Raw genomic sequence first — 19480 nt, forward strand, 5'->3', positions numbered from 1 at the left:
GTGCTTAAACTACTTTGACCTCACTTTTCCTAGATTTACCAGTGATGTGCACTAGGCTGGAATAGTTCAGATGGGAATGATCCCATCTTGAATTGGAGTTTGGACTAGAACAAAATGACTTCTTCAGGACCCCTCCAAACTTTTAAATCATTCTACTTAAAGGCAAGATCTATAACTTTTGTCTGCCACTATGTAATTGGCTTAAAACTATTTACATAAATTAGTTAAAAGTCTCACTCCACGTTATGGTATTAAATTTTGTATGGCTCCTTCAGAAGCCTGTTGCCATGGCAGCTTTGATTATTTTTTTGTGAAAGGAAACCCTTTTACAGTCCATGTAATTTTTCTTGAAAGTCAGCTTCAAAATATATGTAGCACACTTTGAACTCAAATTCTGTTTTTGACTATGCCAATGATATGCTACTAGAAGTCAGAACTTGTAATGTATTTACCTGACAGATCTGGTGAGAATTTTTTTTATGCAAAAAAAATTTTTTTAAACAGAAATGTTATAATCTCTCATTTTATACAAGTATTTCTTGAAACAAAGAATGGCAACACATTAAACAGAATCCTTATTAAGGACAAGAAGTTTAATTGGTAACTGTTAGAGGTGTCAGGAAGAAGCTCCTTGTTTATTTCTCTTAAACCAGAAATGGACACTTTGATTAAATCAAAACAAAAATACAGACAGACCAGTAACAAAAGGTTTGTTGGTAAGCCGAGTGACAAATTTAAAATCTTAAATTTATCAGCATCCACCATCAGGAGTGTTAAAGAGCTGAGCAATTTTTTGAGTAACTGTCATATAACCTGCTCCACTTCTATAATAAATCATTTGGTTTCCATTTGACACTTGGTTCTAATTTTACTTTACCTGTTTTTCTATGTTTCGTAAAAGCAGAGTAGGACTGCTGGGTGACATTTCAAAATCGTGTTCCGGCAAAGAATCCTGTCTCTTAAGAGTAGCTTGAGAATTCCCTGCAGTGTTTAATAAAGCTTCTTGGTCTGTCAATTGTGTTTGCTTCTTCAAAATGCCTTTTGGATGCAGGCATTCTTCTAAGATCACCATCCCCTAGACAACAGCAATTGAACACGGTTGGTTGACAATGCCTTAACCCTCCTATATCATTTTCAAGTGGCAGTCAACCTTAGAACATACTTCTTAAGCCCTCAGCAACTTGTTGGAACAGTGGGAATGCCAAACATATACAGTATGTAAATAATGCTACATATTGCTTTAGAATAATTTAAATGCATCATTCATAGTTTCTCTCAGCAGCACTGAAATGACATTGTCACAAGACTGTGCCAAAGTTCAAATTAGAAACACATACTTCATTACAGCCTTTTCCTGCTGTTTTAAGAAGTTTCCTCTTCATAAAAAACAAACAAACAAAAATACCACAAAAAACAATCCAGCCATTCCACCCTTTGATTTTCATATATATTCAAAACCTTCACAGCAGAGGTTTATTCTGAAAGTATTGACGTTTTCCCTTCTCCTTTTTCTCCATTACCCAACCAAAATATCAAGGCTCTTCTCCCTCATATATCAATGAAAGAAACAAGAGAGACATCTTTTTTTTTTTTTGGAATTGTGTTCTCTTGGGTTTGTATTGATTAAGGTAACGAGCCTAAGTCCTTCCTTCTATCATTCTCATGGTTTTCCAAAGCTATCTGAACAAATATACATGTTCCTCATCTGTGGGATACATCTATGCAAAACTACGTAGAAAAAACTACACAAAACTACACAAAACAGAGCTTTAAGGCACCCAAATGTACTTCCTCAAATGGTGTCACTAAATTATCATTAGCCTGAACTTACATGCTTGATTCTTTTCCATTTGGAGAAAGCCAACAGGAACTTTATATTTGGTTGTGTTAGCTAAGTGTAAACCTGATATCCAGATCTATTGAAATGTTAAATCAGCAATTCTATTAAGAATTAGCACAATGTGATTTTTCAAATTCATTTTCTCCTGTTTTTTCTTTCCAGAGAAAATATTTCTTCCACAACTGAAATGGACAGAGAACTGGAATGGCATGTAAACTCAAGCAAATAAGCACCCTTTTTTTATAATAATCAAAAGGAAGAAGATCTCCGTTTTTACCAAACCTCCTCCAATGTTTCCCTGGCTGTGCTATCACAGTGTGTGATGCTCATTTTGAATACTGCCTCAGTAGCAACTAAGCCTTGAACCTCAGAATAGTCCTATCAGAAGGAAAACTTGGAGACTCAAGCATGGAGCAGCCCTAGTCTCCCAGGGCACCTCAAGTCTTTACCCTCCATGAGTGAAGCTGCTCCAGTGATTCTACCTACAATGCCAAAAACAGAAGGCCAGAAGATTAATGAACATTAGCTCAATCTGGTTTCTCTGCATGCACCAGATAGTTATTCAGTGAAAAGGGCCCAGACAGAAGTGTAACTGTCCATTATCACATCATAATCTGTGATTCATGCATCTAGCATTGCAGAAAACTAGTTCTTACAACCAAGGAAAACCAGTGTCATTGAGTTCTTTAGAATGTGTCGAATGGCCTGCCAGGTCTACTGCAAAAAGACCTTGGCTCAGAGAAACAAAGAAAATTCCAGTCTCATCAATTATGCTTTGAAAGGCAATCAAGTCTTCTTTTTATACCATTTTTAATATAATAGATACAGCAAAAGATCTTTATTTGTTCTAAAAGTTATTTATTGATGGGAAAAGACAATCCTCCTCATGACTTCTAGGATATAACATTAATTACTTGTCTTGTGGGAATAACCAAAGACAGCAATCGGGAAACTATTGTACTAGTTGCTGGACAAATAGAGACAACAGCTGCTGAGAAGTTTACAATCTAAGCACAATAATTAGAAGAAGAAAAAAAAATCACGCTGATAGAGGTAACGGGTCCATTAAAAAAAAAAAAAGAAGAAGGTTTCACTGTAGATATATTTATTTAATATATTAAAAGAATTAAGTGGGCAAAAGGGACTGCAACAAAGAAAGGTGTTCATAGAAACAGAGACTAAAAAACAGAAAGGAAGGATGAAAAATATTTAAAAAAGGGAAAAGAGGGATAGGAAAAGAAAAGGATATGACCAGAGAGAAACATGGAGGATAAAAGTAATGCTGCATGCAGCATGGGAAGCTGAACTGGCTGCAGTGCAAAGGCCTGGCATAAGGTATGCTCTTCACACAGCACCCCAGCAGACCAACGCCATGCACTGGCTCCAGCGTAGCCTGATCCAGACTGGCCTTGGAGCCAGCATGTATCCTGGACCAACTCCCTGTGCTATGTAGAGCACATGCAGTGCTGGGTCCAGCCCAGGGCTGATGCATTACCCATATGGCAAGTGGGGTTATTTCAGAGACTTGTGGGTCAGATTAAATGGCTCCACAGGGGGGATCCAGCTTACAGGCCATATGTTTGACACTCCTGCAATAGTGTATGACCCATAAATCATCAGAATGAAAAAAAAAGTTGTCAATCATCCTCATGTTCTTTCATAGCTACTCTTGGTAAAATCATACTAATTGATTATTTTTAAAACTGAAATATGATCTATGAACAATCTAAAAAAGTAAACAAGCATATATAACCACTTACTGTAGTGTTAGAATTATGTTGTAGCTAAGATGGCCCAGGAATTAGGAGAGACGTGGATTTCTTTGGGTGATATCTTTTATTGGACTAAATGCATGGTTGGGATAGTTAAACAAGTTTTCAAATGCAAGACATTCTTCTACAATTCTGAAAAATGTCTTGCACTTGAAAGCTTGTCTAACTCTATTCCAGCTATACAGTTGGTCCAATAAAAGATATCACCCAAAGAAATCCATGTCGTTCACATAATCACTTACAAGACCAAGTAATGAACAAAGTTGCTAGTGAAAGGGATAGGAAGGATACAGAAAATTGTCATTAAAAATATAAGGTCAAAACATTCCTTCCACTAGGGAAAGTACTTTACTCCAAAGCAACACACAAGCCTAACATTAAGGAAATATATCATTAAAAAAAATGCTGGATCTTTTTCTTTCTTGTGTATCTTTCTTCCACTTTCCAAAATTGTTAGCTCCAAAGCACTATGCATATGGTGATGTGAAAGGGTGTAACAAGAGTAATTAAAAGTACAGGGCAGCCACAGGAGAATATTACATGGATTTCAAATATTCCATGCATGTAATACGCTGCCATTTACATGGAGGATAGGGAGAAACGCCTTTCAGTCTACTGAGCCAACCATCACTGAGATATTAGCATTTGTGGCTTCCAATGCAGAGGGAACTGGCCAGCCAACAGAATGGAAATGCTAAGAATAGCAAAACATTCCTAAAATGTTATCACAGTTCAGCAACCTTGCCCTTCCTATTTTTTATCCGAATCCTGTACAGACAGTTTAAATGTAAATAAAACATAAAATATTTAAATGTTAATGAATACGTTAATGTTTAAATGATAATAATAATCCAGTACTTCACATGTCCAAAGGACCATATAAACATTAAATTATTAGTCCTCAAAATACTTCTATGTGGTAAGTAAAAAACCTGTTTCTCTTTTATAGACAAAAAGTTGTTTTAAGAGAAGTGAAGTGACTTCCTCAAAGCCACAGAAAGTCTATGACATAGCAGGGACTGGAACTCAAAAGTCCAAAGCACCCAACCAACCCTGTGTTCCTGCCTTTAGATTGCCATACTTCTAATTTCTGACATGCTCTCAGTAACCTTTACCATTTTTTGCAATACTTTTCATACCAGAATTATTAAAAAACAAAAAACAGATACATAAATATTACTGGACACATTGTCAAAGGATTATTTAGAGAGCCCATTTCTGAGCGCACGGATAATACCTTGGTGGCACGTATCTGCCTGTGAAGGTCAGTGAGTTGTTGGATTTTGTACTCTAGCTCTGAAATCTGGGCTTGAAGCCAAGTCCAGCGGCAGCCAACTCTAGCTCTGTCTGCAAGCCACTTCCATTCAGAACTACAGTTGCTGTGAAAAAGACGAAATACTGATTAGTCCAAAAATAAAGATAACCACATTTTCACAAAGACATTTTCAACAGCTGCTTTGCCTTCTGCTGCGAGCATGTCAGTTGCCTTTGGAGGACATCTAATTATATCAGCATTACCACATCAACTTCTCAGTTCCTCAACTACAGAGCTAGTTCAAGGTTCTTGAACTAACTAGTACATTCAACCTTCAACAGCTATTTCAACTATCCTATAATAAATTGTTTTTCTGCTATATATTCCAAACACAAAGCAAGAGTGATTATTGAATTAGATCAATTAATGCACATTACAGATTTTAAAAGAATTCCAGGAAACCCACTAGTAAGAATGAATATATTTTATTCCTGTTAAGCCATACACTTCCTTCTATAAGACTTCATAAATGTGGTATCACTAACAATTCTGAAATAATGTGTTAATAAATGAGTCAATTATGTTATGCTACTCAAAGGTAAGTATATTGTAAGTTTTATTTTGTTCTACTTTTAGAAATCAATTTTATGAATGTTTCTAGAAATGTGTGACAATTAAACTGAAAAAACATTCCCCTGGGTTCCCTACTGGTACAATATAAAAGACATCTTTTATTTATTTTATGGAATGGCAAATACCTCTCAAAATGACCTCTTGACATCATTAAGTCAAGTTCATGGCTGGTGTCAAAGAATTTTGCTCAGTGGCTCACATATGGCACTTCACAACTCAAAAATCTATTTTAAGATTCAAATGTATTTAAATGAAGGAGGGAACAAAATACAGTATTTTAACATGCAATATTCTATGCAGTACCTTTCCAGAAAAAAAAAAAAGTAACATGAGTTTTTACTCTAGCCGACAAGCAGTTACTTATAGCTACTTTACAAGATGTCTTTCTGGAAGATGTGTTTTACTTAAGTCACTGGGCTAAGTACAGGAGTAACTGAAGAAATTCAATGGCCTGTGTGATAAAGGATGTCACTCTAAGGCTGCATCCACATGTGATGTGAATGTTTGGTTCCCTGGGGACAATTAGCAGCAGTGTACCCTGCACCACCCTTAGCTGTCCCCGGGTGATGCCCATGCCACATGCCCTCTGGCACACAGCAAGCTACTCCAGGGGCAGTAGGATAAGCTGGGGTCAGCACTGTGCTGGCCTCAGCAGCCTTACCCGGGGTCCTGAGGGTCTTCCGAGGCTGCAGCAGTGGCAATTCTGTCACGCGAAGCCTTGTCAGCAGCTGCAGGGCAGCTCCAGACAGCCTGGCTCTGCTTTTGAGCAGCACGCGCTGTCCATGCATGAGCCCGTATGCTTTTTTTCTCTGTGATCTAGGTATCCAGGGGGCAAAAAACCCCTCTACACTGCTCCCCTTGCAGCACAGAGAACTAAACATACGGCATATAGCGTCACGGACACGTCTGCGGTGCCACATAACACACAGCTACATTCGTCTGGATGCAGCCTAAATGATCTAACTACCTTCTAGCTTTAATCCAGGAACAAAATAATTCTGGAGGCAAAACACAAGAGCTATAGAGCCAGACTGATCCCTGCATGACAACAGAGCAGGCATGCAGGTATTACTAAGGCTTACTGCTTCAACCCTGTGTTTTGTAACTGAACCATATAGTGAAAGAATATTACTATACCACAGAAAAAAACCTGAGCAGCTCTACAGTGAAGACCTAATTTGACACAATTAATGTTTCTAAAATAAAAATTAAGTGGATTTTTAAAAAGGAAAAGGAAAAATGAAAGCTTTGAAAATAACTGTATAGCCAATGTGGTCCCCATCTTTAAAAAAGGGAGGAGGGAGGACCCGGGCAACTATAGGCCCGTCAGTCTTACCTCAATCCTGGGGAAACTCTTTGAGAAGATCATCAAGGAGCACATCTGTGATGGGCCGGCATCGGGGATGTTGCTCAAGGGCAACCAGCACAGTTTCATTAGGGGCAGGTCATGTCAGACCAACCTGATTGCCTTTTAGGATCTGGTCACAAAAGCATTGGATGCAGGTGTTGCCATGGATGTAGTCTTTCTGGACTTCAGCAAGGCCTTTGACACTGTCTCCCACCCCATCCTCATTAAAAAACTAGGCGACTGTGGCATTGATGCTTACACAGTCAGATGGATTGCAAATTGGCTGAAGGGTCATACTCAGAGGGTGGCGGTGGACGGGTCATATTCGACCTGGGGGGAAGTGGGCAGCGGAGTCCCCCAGGGCTCGGTCCTTGGGCCTGCACTGTTCAATTTCTTTATCAACCATTTGGATGACAGGGTGAAAAGCAACCTGTTCAAATTTGCTGATGATACCAAAATTTGGGGTAAGGTGGGCACGTTAGCAGGGAGGGAAAGGCTGCAGAAAGACCTGGAAAGGTTGCAGGGGTGGGGTAACTAAAACAGGATGCGTTTCAATATAGACAAGTGCAGGGTGCTGCACTTGGGCAGTAGTAACCAGCAGCACACCTATAAGATGGGAAACTCCCTTCTTGAGAGCACAGAGGCAGAAAGGGATCTTGGAGTCATTACTGACTCCAAGATGAACATGGGCCAACAATGAGAGGTCACGGTCGGCAGGGCCAACCGAACCCTATTGTGCATCCACAGGTGCATCTCAAGTAGGGCCAAGGAGGTGATCCTCCCCCTCTACGCGACACTGGTCAGGCCACAGCTGGAGTACTGTGTCTAGTTCTGGGCACCCCACTTCAAGAGGGATGTGGACAACATTGAGAGGGTCCAGAGGAGAGCCACCCGCATGATCCGGGGACAGCAGGGCAGACCCTACGATGAGAGGCTACGGGACCTGAGCCTGTTCAGCCTTCACAAGAGAAAGCTGAGGGGAGACCTGGTGACCGTCTATAAACCCACTAGGGGGGACGAGAAGGGTTTGGGGGAGACCTTGTTTCCCCTAGTGCCCCCCGGGATAACAAGGAATAACAGCCACAAGTTGTTGGAGAGTAGGTTTAGATTAGACATCTGTAAGAACTACTTCACAGTTAGGGCGGCTAGGATCTGGAACCAACTTCCAAGGGAAGTGGTACTGGCTCCTACCCTGGGGGTCTTTAAAAAGAGGCTTGATGCCTACCTGGCTGGGGTCATTTGAGCCCAGTTTTCCTCCTGCCCAGGCAGGGGGTCGGACTTGAAGATCTACAAGGTCCTTTCCGACCCTACTTCTATGATTCTATGAACTTTCAGGGGAGAGGAGCTGTCATAAAGCAGCAAAGAGTACAGAACTTTATAAACATATTTAAAATATGATTCCTCCACTTTATAAAGAGATTATCTTCTAGCTACTGGCAACATAATTTACATCCATCTTTGACTCCCTCATGCACTGAGAATGAATATATACAACATACAAGAGTCTGAGTCTAAGATACTTAAACTGCAATCCTGAAGTCAACATAACCTGCAGCAGCAATTTAGACTTTTTGTGAGCTAATAAAGTAAATGAATTCTTACCACAGATCACCTTAAATTAAAATTGAAATGTTACAACCACACAGAAAAACTAACTAGAATACATTCCCTTTCAATTTTATTTATTTTCAGTAGTAGCTTATTTTAGCAAAGAGGTTCATGAATGTCCAGACTTTTGATAAATCCTTATTCTCACTTCTCTTTGCTTCACCAGCATATGGAAACCTGGTTTGCTTACTTTTGCTTTAGCTTGGGTCTCATGACAGAAATAATTTTGATTCTATGGACTTTTAAGTACATAGCATTTCCATGTTGCATTTATTAGAAATGACAAAATACAGTGTACAAGAGGAAAAAAAAGCAGAACACTCTGACTTGTCCCAGCAGGTGAAGTAGAACAGTTTGACTAAATAACCGTGACTGAAATAATTATGGCTTGTCTCAGGGCTGTTTAAAAGTTTAAAAAGTTAGTAGACAGAAAAGAACAGCTTTAGAAAGATATATCAGGTCCCTTAATATTTTCAAGAAAAAGCACAGGGTAACTAAATGGAAATAAAGGGATAACATTCATTGGAGAGGTGCTTGTTTCTGCCCTTATCCTGATTAGAGGGGGGCAAATAACTGAAAAAAAAACAGATGTTACAAGAAATCCCCAGGCTGAGAGTTTATGAGCAATATCCCAAGTAAAAATGTGTTAAAATCCCAAGTAAAAATGCAACACTATTTATAAATTAAGAAAGCAGACAAAGAGTGGCCACGTTCTAATATGAGAAAGAGAACCCATCCCACCCCCTTCAACAAGTCCAGCAACACAGAAGAAAGTGCCTACATAGCTGGGCCAGAACTAATCTTATGTCAGAAGTATGGTATGAAGAGTTTGTGCCAGTAAAGATATCCACATTCAGATATTAAAACATAATGAATAAAAGATGAATCTACTGAATGTTGAACCATATTATTTTATGGAAATAAATCAACAACAGTTTTAGAATTTCTTTGCCCTTTACATTAAACAAAATATTTTAACCACAAACTTAATGTATCAGAAAAGGGGTTATTTTTCTGTCTATGTAGTTGAATTTAATTTAGTTAACCACATATTTACAGCCAATTCTATTATTGAGTATTTATTATCCTCTTCAAAGTCAATGGAAGTTTGCATTAATATCTCTTAGGACTTCAAAACAACAAATACATGCAGAAGAAAAAACAAACCACAAGAAGCACAGACAAAATGTAGAAATTCAGAGTACAATCAAATCTATAATTAGAAGAAGGAACTTGGAGCTGGCAGTCTGGGGGCAATGAGTTATAAGCCAATGAAGGAATTTGAGTTCTAGACTCATCTCATTTCCATGGCCAGCAGAGAAAGATTGAGAGAAATGCTCATACTATTTGCTTCAGTTAAGCATTAAGTGAGCCCCAAAGAATTTACTATTAATATAAAAATACATTCAGCTTTCCTTGACTGGAAGGACAGATTTTAGCCCAATTTTAGTGCAGGGGACAGACAGATTACTGAACACCAAGCCCTTCCCTACTACCCCTGAAACTCCCCACTCAGCCCCTTCTTCCAAAAATAACTTAATAATGGAAAATATTTTAGAACAGAGCTAATATGGAAAGAAATACTACTGTGACTATTTGTCAGTGTGTTGGGTTTTATATTTTCACAAGATCTATAATTAAAGAGCATCAAGAAACAAAATAAAACAAACAAAAAAAAGGAACTAATTGCCAAAACAAAACAGACTTGTGCTAGGCACATGTATTTTATTATCAGGCTTTCCTGGTTTTGTAAGTATAATCTGAAAAATAGGTCATAAGAAATATTGACCAATTGCTTGTGGCTTTTATTCTTCAGGAGTACAAGATCAGCCTTTGACAGTAAATGTCCTGCAGAGCTGGTTTAAACAAACATGGTTACTGCTGAGAAGTCATTAGACTAGAGCATGTATCCACAACAGGTAAGATACTCTGATGTTTCTAAAAGCAGGTACACTTGTTTGTGGAGAGTGTGAGGGACAATGAACATATATTTTCTATTAAACAGAAGAATGGGAAGCCAGCAATGTGCCTGTATCAGGCACAAAGCTATACTGCCAATCCCAAACACTCAAAATTATGAATTTGTTCTCAAAAAGGTACAAGATTGAGTTATTAAAAATGTTGCGATTTTTCAGTCAATATTTTTGGCTGCCTGATTTTTCCCCAACATTAGGGTGAAGCCATAGGGTGTATCTACATGATATGTTTACTGCAGTTGCCTAATTAGCTCAGCAGTAAATGTCTCAGCATCTACACATGCAATGTTATTAGGACAGAGTAAACACAAGTACCATCTTACGCAGTGTTTTTTATTCCGTAGCAACGCACATGTAAGCGTTGTGGGACTTAGCTGGAGCTGAAGGAAGCTTCAGTGCAGGGGCTGCCTGCTGGCTAGCCCTGCAAAGAAGCACCCCCATGCACTAGCCAGCCCCTCTGTAGTATGCCAAGATGGGTTGGAGAAACCCCAGACTGGCAAGCTAACCCCCTGCACTCCCCCGCCCCCCCCTGCCAGCCGTGGCTGCTCTGACATGACTCAACATGCTGCAGTCCTGGGCGCACATTCAAACAGTGCCCAGGAGCAATAAACTTTGGTGCAATATATGCTGGAGTTCATTGCTGTGTATTAATTGCATATGTAGATGTGCCCATACAAAACCAGTTTCTGTGCAAGTGTATTTAACATTGAATTCTGAGCCTCACACACACACACACACACCGGCAGACTCCTTATTCACTACAACAGAAGTGACTCATCTCACCCTCTCCTACCCCCTCATTTTTAGTTGGGGAAGGGGATGATAAGAACAGAATGCAATTGTGTATAGCTTTCCTCTACCTTCCTCCATCAAGTCTGCTGCCTTCCAAACACCCATATATGCATTTATTTTTCTTCACCATCAGCCTCCTCCTACCCACCATATTTTCCCTTTCTGCCAGGCTACCCCTCCTTTCTCTGCTCCAGTCTGTTCCCACATTCATCTGGGATCTCATTTTCACAACAAATTTCCCTTCCTCCCTCCTAGAGTATCATTTCTGGCAACTACATAGTCTTGTATGTCCCGTTTGGTCCTTACACACTGACTAAGGGGTTACCATCTACTCTGGCAACCATCTACCTAAGTTTTAGCCCCACTGAAAATAGTAAATTTTAGTAACTCTGCATTCAACTTTTAAAAGTTAAATCCTTAAGACAAAAAAATCAGATAATTAAAGTGCAGCGTTCCTCCGGTATTGTGATGATTTGTTAATAAAGCTCAATATTCTCACCATTTCTCCTCCCCCTTCAAAAAACAGGGGGCAAGTCTACATGAGACGCTTACTGCATGGTAGCCTAACAACACTGCACAATAGCGTACTGGTCAAAAATCGTGCTAATAAGCTACTGCATACTATTATTAGGCTACTGTGCTGTAACTGTCACAAAAAGACCATGCACTAGCACTACTGCACAGTAAATATAGTTACTGCACATTAAGTTAGTACTTTATTAAGGAAATACTAAACTAAATGCACAATAACTACAGCGCATTAATGAATATGTAAGCATACCCAGTAAGCCAGACATTTCTCATGAGAACTAAAGCCAGTATAAATTAAGGCATATGCAGAAACATAACTATTATATTGCATAATGCATGTATTTTAGATTAAATCAGCAGTTGATTTTACTTATGAGATAGAAATGTTCACTACAACAAAAACTGACAACAGCTGAGCAAACATGTCCAATATATGAAATGACCTGTAAATGCTTTCTTAAGGACTAAGTTTTCTAGCACGCCTACCTAATGTTTGTTTTCAGAATTAACTAACTTTGTCCGCTGCTGAAGCATTAATTCCCCTGGACCAATTAACTGTAAAATCTATTTAACAGGGAAAAAATCCCAGTGACTACAAAGTTTTGTGCACTCATGATCTTCTATAGATTCTAAAAAATAATTTATGCTCAAAAACATGAAAACGCAAACTAAAAAGTATCTTTTTCTGATATCATGAGATCAAAATCATTTATTTTAACAGCTCAATAAAAGCCTTTGCTCAAATCTCCTGGGAATCATCAGGGAAAAACACTTGTAGAAAACAGGATAACAGGATGTTGCCTTATGACACTGATTCTCAACTGGGATGCCATGTCATCCCTAGAGGGGTGCTGCATCACAAAGCTTGTATGTGAGGAGTAAAGCACTCTCCTCCTCCAATCCAGCTCACTGTACCTGCTGCAGCATTTTGAAGACTAGTGCCCTGTGCTCTAGGGACTGCTGCTGCCTCCAGCACCACCAACATACCTACACTGCCTGGCCTCACACTTTGAACAGAGCACACTGAGGTGGAAGGGTAGGCAGACACATGGATGGAGCAGTGTTTTTCAGCCCAGCTCACCCCATGGCTTCTCCCATGCTCCCAGGGCTGCAGGAGAGGCCATGGAGGCAGATGGCTCCAGTCACCAGCATGCATGACCCTAGGGGAACAGACTCAGTCATAGGGACCAACTTTGTCCCCTCAGATATGGACTGGTGGCAAGGAGAGGGGCAGGCACTGGAAAGAGCAGGTCATGGCAAGGTGAGGTCCTGCCCCTGCTGCCCTCTCCTGATACCAGCTAGATCAGTGTTTCTCAACCTTATGAGTCACAGGGCAGCTCTCCATAACCTTTCTGAATGTAGATTCCAGCTCAGTAAATCTCAACTAGCACCCTGGTGTGCTGCTAAATTCAGAAAAGTTATGGAGGAATGCCATGAGGCTACGATTGAGGACCACCAGCTTATAATAACCACCAACATCAAACCAAACTGTTCCGTGAAAAAAATCATTTCAGTAAGATGCAAAGAATTGAAAAATATACTATTATTCCTGCAAAGAACCGTAATCAGTTATTTCTACTACCTTCCCTGGAGTTTAATAGAGAATTCTGCCTGATCATTCTTCTGCACAACATTATATCACTTCAGAACAGATGGATTACAGTGTGCCATATAATCTATAGACATCAGCAAGTGCTTATCACAACTCTGACGTATTGTTGCCAGTTGATGGTTTCAGAACTACATCCAACCACATATGTTTATACTTACACACAATACATAATAAGCTCTTTCCAGCTTGAATGACTTCAGCAGGCTAAGTGTTTTAGCTTAGCCATGAGGTCTAAGGTGGATCTGTAACAACATTCAAATCAACTGTGGCAGAAATTAAATACATTTTCAGGTTTAGTCATACAAAACTTCTGGAATATTGAGATAAAGAACAAAATGAACTCTCCACATGTCAGTTTTGAAGGGACAAAAGCAACTGTCATTCCCATATGCCAGTGGTGCCAGATCCAGTCAGTGAACCCAATCCAGTACAGCTGCACGAAGCTTTGGTCTCTGATCCGATTCAGCAGAGATTCAGCCCAATTTGGCAGCTGAATCTCCGAATCGAATCAGGAGACCCTTTAATCTCCCTGAATTGAACTGGAATCCTCCAAACCATTTCGGAAAGATTTGATGATTCAGACATAGACACAGCTTTAAACGTTTTTTCTACGTACCTCAAGGTACCACGCAGCTCGTGAATGCTGAGATGGTAGGGAGGATGGAGCCTCCCACAGGAGTGCAGGGGGCTCCCCAGCACGCTCAGCAGCAGACCCAGAAGTGGACCAGAAGCACTTCTGGTCCGCTTCTGGGTCCGCCAGGAAGTGCACTTGGGAGGCCCCCCCCAAACTTCCCTGGCTCAGGCACTAGTGCCTCCTGGGTCTGCGGGGACACCCGGGGGCTCCCCCTGAGCATGCTCAATCACTGAGCTAGGGGGGGCGCCCCCTGAGCATGCTCAGCAGCAGACCCGGAAGTGGACCAGAAGTACTTCGACGAATCGGATCACTATCCCCAATTTGGGCCAAACCCAAATCCAAAATAGCCTGTTTTGCACACCCCTACAATCCAGCTGCAGGGAACTTCATAGCCCTACCTGATCCCTCCACCTGGGGTAGGGGGTGCATTTTGATCAGGACGCATGGCGAGGATGGGGGAAAGGAGGTAGAGAGTTATAGTCCTGACCCAGAGGTGTGGGGGCAGGGGGAATGGAAGTCCACCTGATCTGGACATATGGAAGACAGGCCTGGCCCTGATCCCACTGCATGGGCAATGGCCCAGCCGAGGCAGGATCCACCCCATGGAACTTTCACCACTTCCTGCTGCCATATTTCATGACACGTGGGGAGCCCAACTGACTGGATATCATAGCTCCATGGGCAAGAGGTTGAGAATCCTTGCTGCAAGCAAAGAAAACTATGGTATTGAAGAGAAAAATAAATGAAAATAGAAGTTCTATGCCACACACCTAAACAGACAAGACTGCCAAACCAGAGAACAGCATATTACTTGAGACTTTATCTAAAAAGTCTCATAGGATGTATTTAAATGTTATAACATGCATTATATTATAAAGCATTTAAATGTTATAACATTAGTACATGCTAACTCTAAGGAATATTAGGCTGTGTCAAAAGGTATCATGTGCTGTGAACAGTCACACTTTAAGGGTTAATAACCTAAGTACATAGCTTAGACCTATAGTCAAAGGTCTGGTGAGCAGAGATATGCCTAGAAGCTACCAAATCTGCTCCATGTCTGCCTGGCTCACCAGTTCTCTTCTGGTAGTACAGGATCTAGAATTGACCCCTGACAGCCTGTAGCAGGTCCCCACTACCTTGGATCAGGCCTCTATCAACCCCAACAGGCTGGACAGGACCCTACCAGCCCAGATTGGGTCCCTGCCATCCCAGATTGAGTTCCACAGCTACCCAGCAGCTCCCGGTGGGGGAAGGAGAGAAGGGGACACATAGACAGGCTGGAGAGGAGCTGCTGGGCAATACCAACTCAGTCCGGATGCACAGGGAGCTACAGGGCCCAGCCATGGCTTCCTAGCTTCTCCTTGCCCATTCCTGCCCTCAGCTTCCCATGGGGCAAGCTGCTGGACAGCCATGGGGGCAGTGTGGGCTCAATCCATGGGGGTCTGCCAGGCCCTCCTGCCCCTGCCCAGCAGCTTCCCACTGTCCCCTTCCTCTGTGTTCACCAACACCCCTCTCTCCCTTTTCCCCCTTCACCCCTTCCCCTACTCCCTTCCCAACCTCCCCACTGCTGCCCACCTGTCAGTCCAGGGCAGTAGAGCTCCAGATTATAGCTAGGCCACACGGGGAGAGATGCCTCCTACGATACTAGAAGAATGCAAATGGCTGGTTCTAACCTTGTGGAGCAGACTGACGTTACTGCTACACAAGCTGCCTAATACCAGCTGCAGATAATCGTCGCCTGAAAAGGATTATCTCCAAGAAGCTGAGAAGGTACTTAGCTTGTCTCTACCTGCCTTGACATGTGGATGCTCCCATCCTAAGCACATTTAACATGTTTGAAAGGTAATGTGTAACTACCCCCACAGACTATGGCACAACACATTATCACAACACAGTCTCACCTATTGCATGGGTCAAGATAATATTTGCCATCTCCAGAATTCCTTAATATAATCAAGCTCTCTTTAAGAGGTTTCAATGCTTCATAATGTGATTTAGGGCTCAATAAAAATGCAATCAAATTAGTAGACCTCCACACTCCAGAAGAGTCCTCTACCATTAGGGTAACTGATGTAAAATGTCCCAGTGGGGCTGTCGCCATCTCTAATTCTGGATACCAGATCTGCTTAGATAACTCTTTAAAATTCTGCATGGTAAAAAATTAAATTGCAGAGTCAGACTGAACATGAATGGCTCTGAGATAACCTGTGGAAATAAAGTTAAGTATTAAATTTGCTACAAATGATACAAAATGCATCCCTCTAAATAAGCCTTTTGGCAATATTCAAAAACAACATACTCTCAGAACATACTGATAAGTACCATCAATTTCTGCTTTTAAAATATTTTCCAGAAGTTAACTAGCAATAAACACCCCAAGAACATGAGCTGAGTAGTTGTAGTAAAAAAAAAAAAAACAACAGAAAAATAAGTATCATATCTAGAACTGAAATTGAGAGGGTACAGCCATGTAATTAAGAGCAGTACAATACCACATTGCAACTCTATGGACACCTTATAGAGTAACCCTCTGACAGAAGGCCATCAATGCTGCATTAGCCCTACTAGGTTGATCCTAACACTTTCAGATATTGAAACCCCAGTTGAAGCACGACACATTACATAACTGAATATTGTCAACAGGTGCTAAGTGGAAGTGGCATTCCCATTATTTTTAATCCCAGGTGCTGTAAAAAGTTTTACTGGCTTCCTAAATAGTTGCATCAATCCAAATAAAAAACCAAAGACCTCAATACCTAAGGTCTGAAGCCTACTTACTTCTTGATGAAAATGAGGTTCTGCATAGAAATGTGGACATTAACAGTCTGGCTGAAGTGGAATCCAGACACTGATAAAACATTTGGAGAAGATAAAACTTTGTTCCTAAGGAACAAAGATGAAGAGAAAATTAAGGAGGAATGCGTAACTCACCTTTTTACAAATGTAATTGCTTATGTTACAAATAACACCTTAAAGTTATTGACTTAATTTATTGACCTACATACTTAAAATTATTTGCATGTAAAGTTGGTTCCTAAATCCATATGAATTAGGCTTAAATAAGGCTTTGTATCAGGAAATTATCTTTATATAGGAAAGCACTTATGTATACCAATTTAAAATCCATGCTTTCTCACATGCTTAAAATTAGATGTATGATTAATGCTTTCATGAATTGGGCCCTATTTTCAAAAATGCTCCGAATCATTCATTGAAATATCTTCCATTAAAGTTAATGAAATCTGCAAAAAGATTATAATTGGCCACCTTACAAATAGTGATTTATCACTGTAACATCTCCATGAGGTATGAAATTATAAAGAGGAGCACCACAAAAAAGCCTATTATTAATATAGCTAACCTATATATCCTTGGGGGAAAACAGCCAGTGGGATGATTAATCAGCAATTCACCTCAGGAATAAACCCAGTTTCAATGTTCCACTTAATTAGGCGCGTGAGGTTATCATGTATGCACATGTGTACAATTACCAAATTCAGCCAGGCTATGTTGACTATGTATTAAATAGTCAGTCATTCATGAGGCTAATGCCAAGTTTTTATTTAATATATACTCAACAGTTATCTAACTAGAAGGCTTTGACATTCCTGAGTCTCAGATTTCCTTGCAGGCTACAACATGTCAATATTCTTGCTTATATTTAAATCTTTCAGACTGCTTCCTGAAACTATAAAACTACTAATACATTTCAGGTTTTGGAAAAAAAAAAAAAAAAAAAAAAAAAAGGATTTAGCCTTAAGACAAATGAAAAAATGTTGACAAATAAAAATGAGAAAATCATCCAGTCTTGGCAGACTTTTTGTAATAAACCCCAAGTCTCATACCAGGTGTGTGGTACTGCATATTTTGGAAAAATCATGACCTAATTCAGCAAAAAACTGTGAAAGAGTATTTTTTTTCCTCTTTCTTACAAGGCTTAAAAGCAAACAAGGTATTCCTTTTGCTGCAACACTGGACAATGTGCTTGCAAATGCCCTCTGTTTGTGACCTGCACAAATGTTACTTAATAAGCCAATGCAAACCTAAGTAAAATGTGAAAAATAAAAAGTCTAGGACAAACAGAGTATGTTGAGACATTAAACAGAACATGGTTTTTCCCTTTGATAGTAAAGTGTGAAATATCTACAACCATTTTACCATCTCCTCTTTTTCCAAACAGAATCCTTAAGAGAAAGCCTAACTTCAGTAGGTCTGCATGATGAACCTTAGAAAAGCAGTTTTCCATTTACAGAAAATGAAATCATGATACATCTGCTTCTTCGTCAGGCTTAGCACCACTGGAACATAGCAATTTGTAAAAGAGCATCTTCCAAAACTCAGAAGGGAAAAGTGAAAAATGCCAAAATGGAAACCTTATCATGATAAATGTTGTAAAAACTAAATTTATGGGAAATATCATATTTTTTACAAGAGCACTAAAGGAGGAACAAAGGACTAGATGTCCAAAGGAAATACTGGACCAAGTAAGCACAGCAAAGCAAAGCAAAATTTCCTTGAATGAGCATATGGACACCTACGTAACTGTGCAGCAAATCCTACCATAAGAAACTTTGTGCCCCTCCACCAATAAAGTTCATGAAGTACTATTGGTGGAATAATCAGAGAATCTCAATTAACTATCTCTTGACCCTATATATTGACCTAATCCACCAAAAAAAAGATGTTAATGTTTTATACTTCCTTCCAGTTTCCTCCACATAACATCATTCCAGTATCAAATAGATTTTTAAACAATAACTTTACATTCCTTATCACACTCTCATCACACACAAAACATGAATAAAAATGTAAGTTAGAACTTGAAAATGTAAGCTAATGTAAGAAAAATGTACGCTAGGCCACATGGCACCCAAAGCAGAGACTTGCTCTGTTGATTAATTTGAGTTCAAATCCCTTTGAAGACCCTTTCGTAAAAAAAACAAACCACAATCACTTTGAGCATGGCAGGAGATGCAATTGTGGGATTGTGCATTAGATCCCATCACGCCTTATTGCCGGTACTGGGGCAGCCTGGGATTACAAACCCAGGCTGCCCCCACCGTGAGTCCTGCTGCCAACAATGCTTGCAGCGGGTGCAGCGTTCACATGCAGATGGGGCAGTGCAGGGAACACTGCAAGCCCCACTGAGTTGCATAAACTGCAGGGCTCTCAGCTGTGGGAGCCAGTGTAGGGAAAGCCAGGGATTGTGATCCCAGGCTTCCCCTGCACTGGTGACAAGGTGTGATGGGATCCAATGCACGATCCCACAAGTGCATCTCCTGCCATGCAGGGGAAGCCTGTCCTCGCTGTGAGCCCCGCAGCCCACATGGCCGTGGGGCTCACAGAACTGGCAGAGGGAAGAACGCTACCACTGCTGTGAGCCTCCCGAGATGTGGGACTCAGTGGTGGCAGACTTCTCCTGCACTGCTGCGAGTCCCACAGTGACATGGGCTGCAGGACTTGCAATCGTGGCAAC

At 40.5% G+C, this 19480-nt stretch overlaps 1 protein-coding gene across 4 annotated transcripts in view; it reads right to left on the minus strand.

Moving 5' to 3' along the window:
• The window catches only part of KANSL1L (KAT8 regulatory NSL complex subunit 1 like), a 113352-nt gene that overhangs the window by 76572 nt on the left and 17300 nt on the right, over nt 1-19480 (minus strand). For 3 of the 4 annotated variants that reach the window (XR_002091650.2, XM_019491991.2, XM_019491989.2), the window contains exons 3-4: nt 4850-4991; nt 878-1075 (exon numbers count right to left, since the gene is read on the minus strand). Coding sequence is in view for 3 of the 4 variants with exons in the window: in XM_019491991.2 (XP_019347536.1) it covers nt 878-1075; nt 4850-4991 (340 nt within the window). In the remaining variant the exon portion in view is untranslated. The remainder of the gene's footprint in view (nt 1-877; nt 1076-4849; nt 4992-19480) is intronic. The other variant, XM_019491990.2, reaches the window with a different exon arrangement.

This window comes from Alligator mississippiensis, chromosome 4 (genome assembly GCF_030867095.1).
Source record: "Alligator mississippiensis isolate rAllMis1 chromosome 4, rAllMis1, whole genome shotgun sequence".
Lineage (NCBI taxonomy): Eukaryota > Metazoa > Chordata > Crocodylia > Alligatoridae > Alligator > Alligator mississippiensis.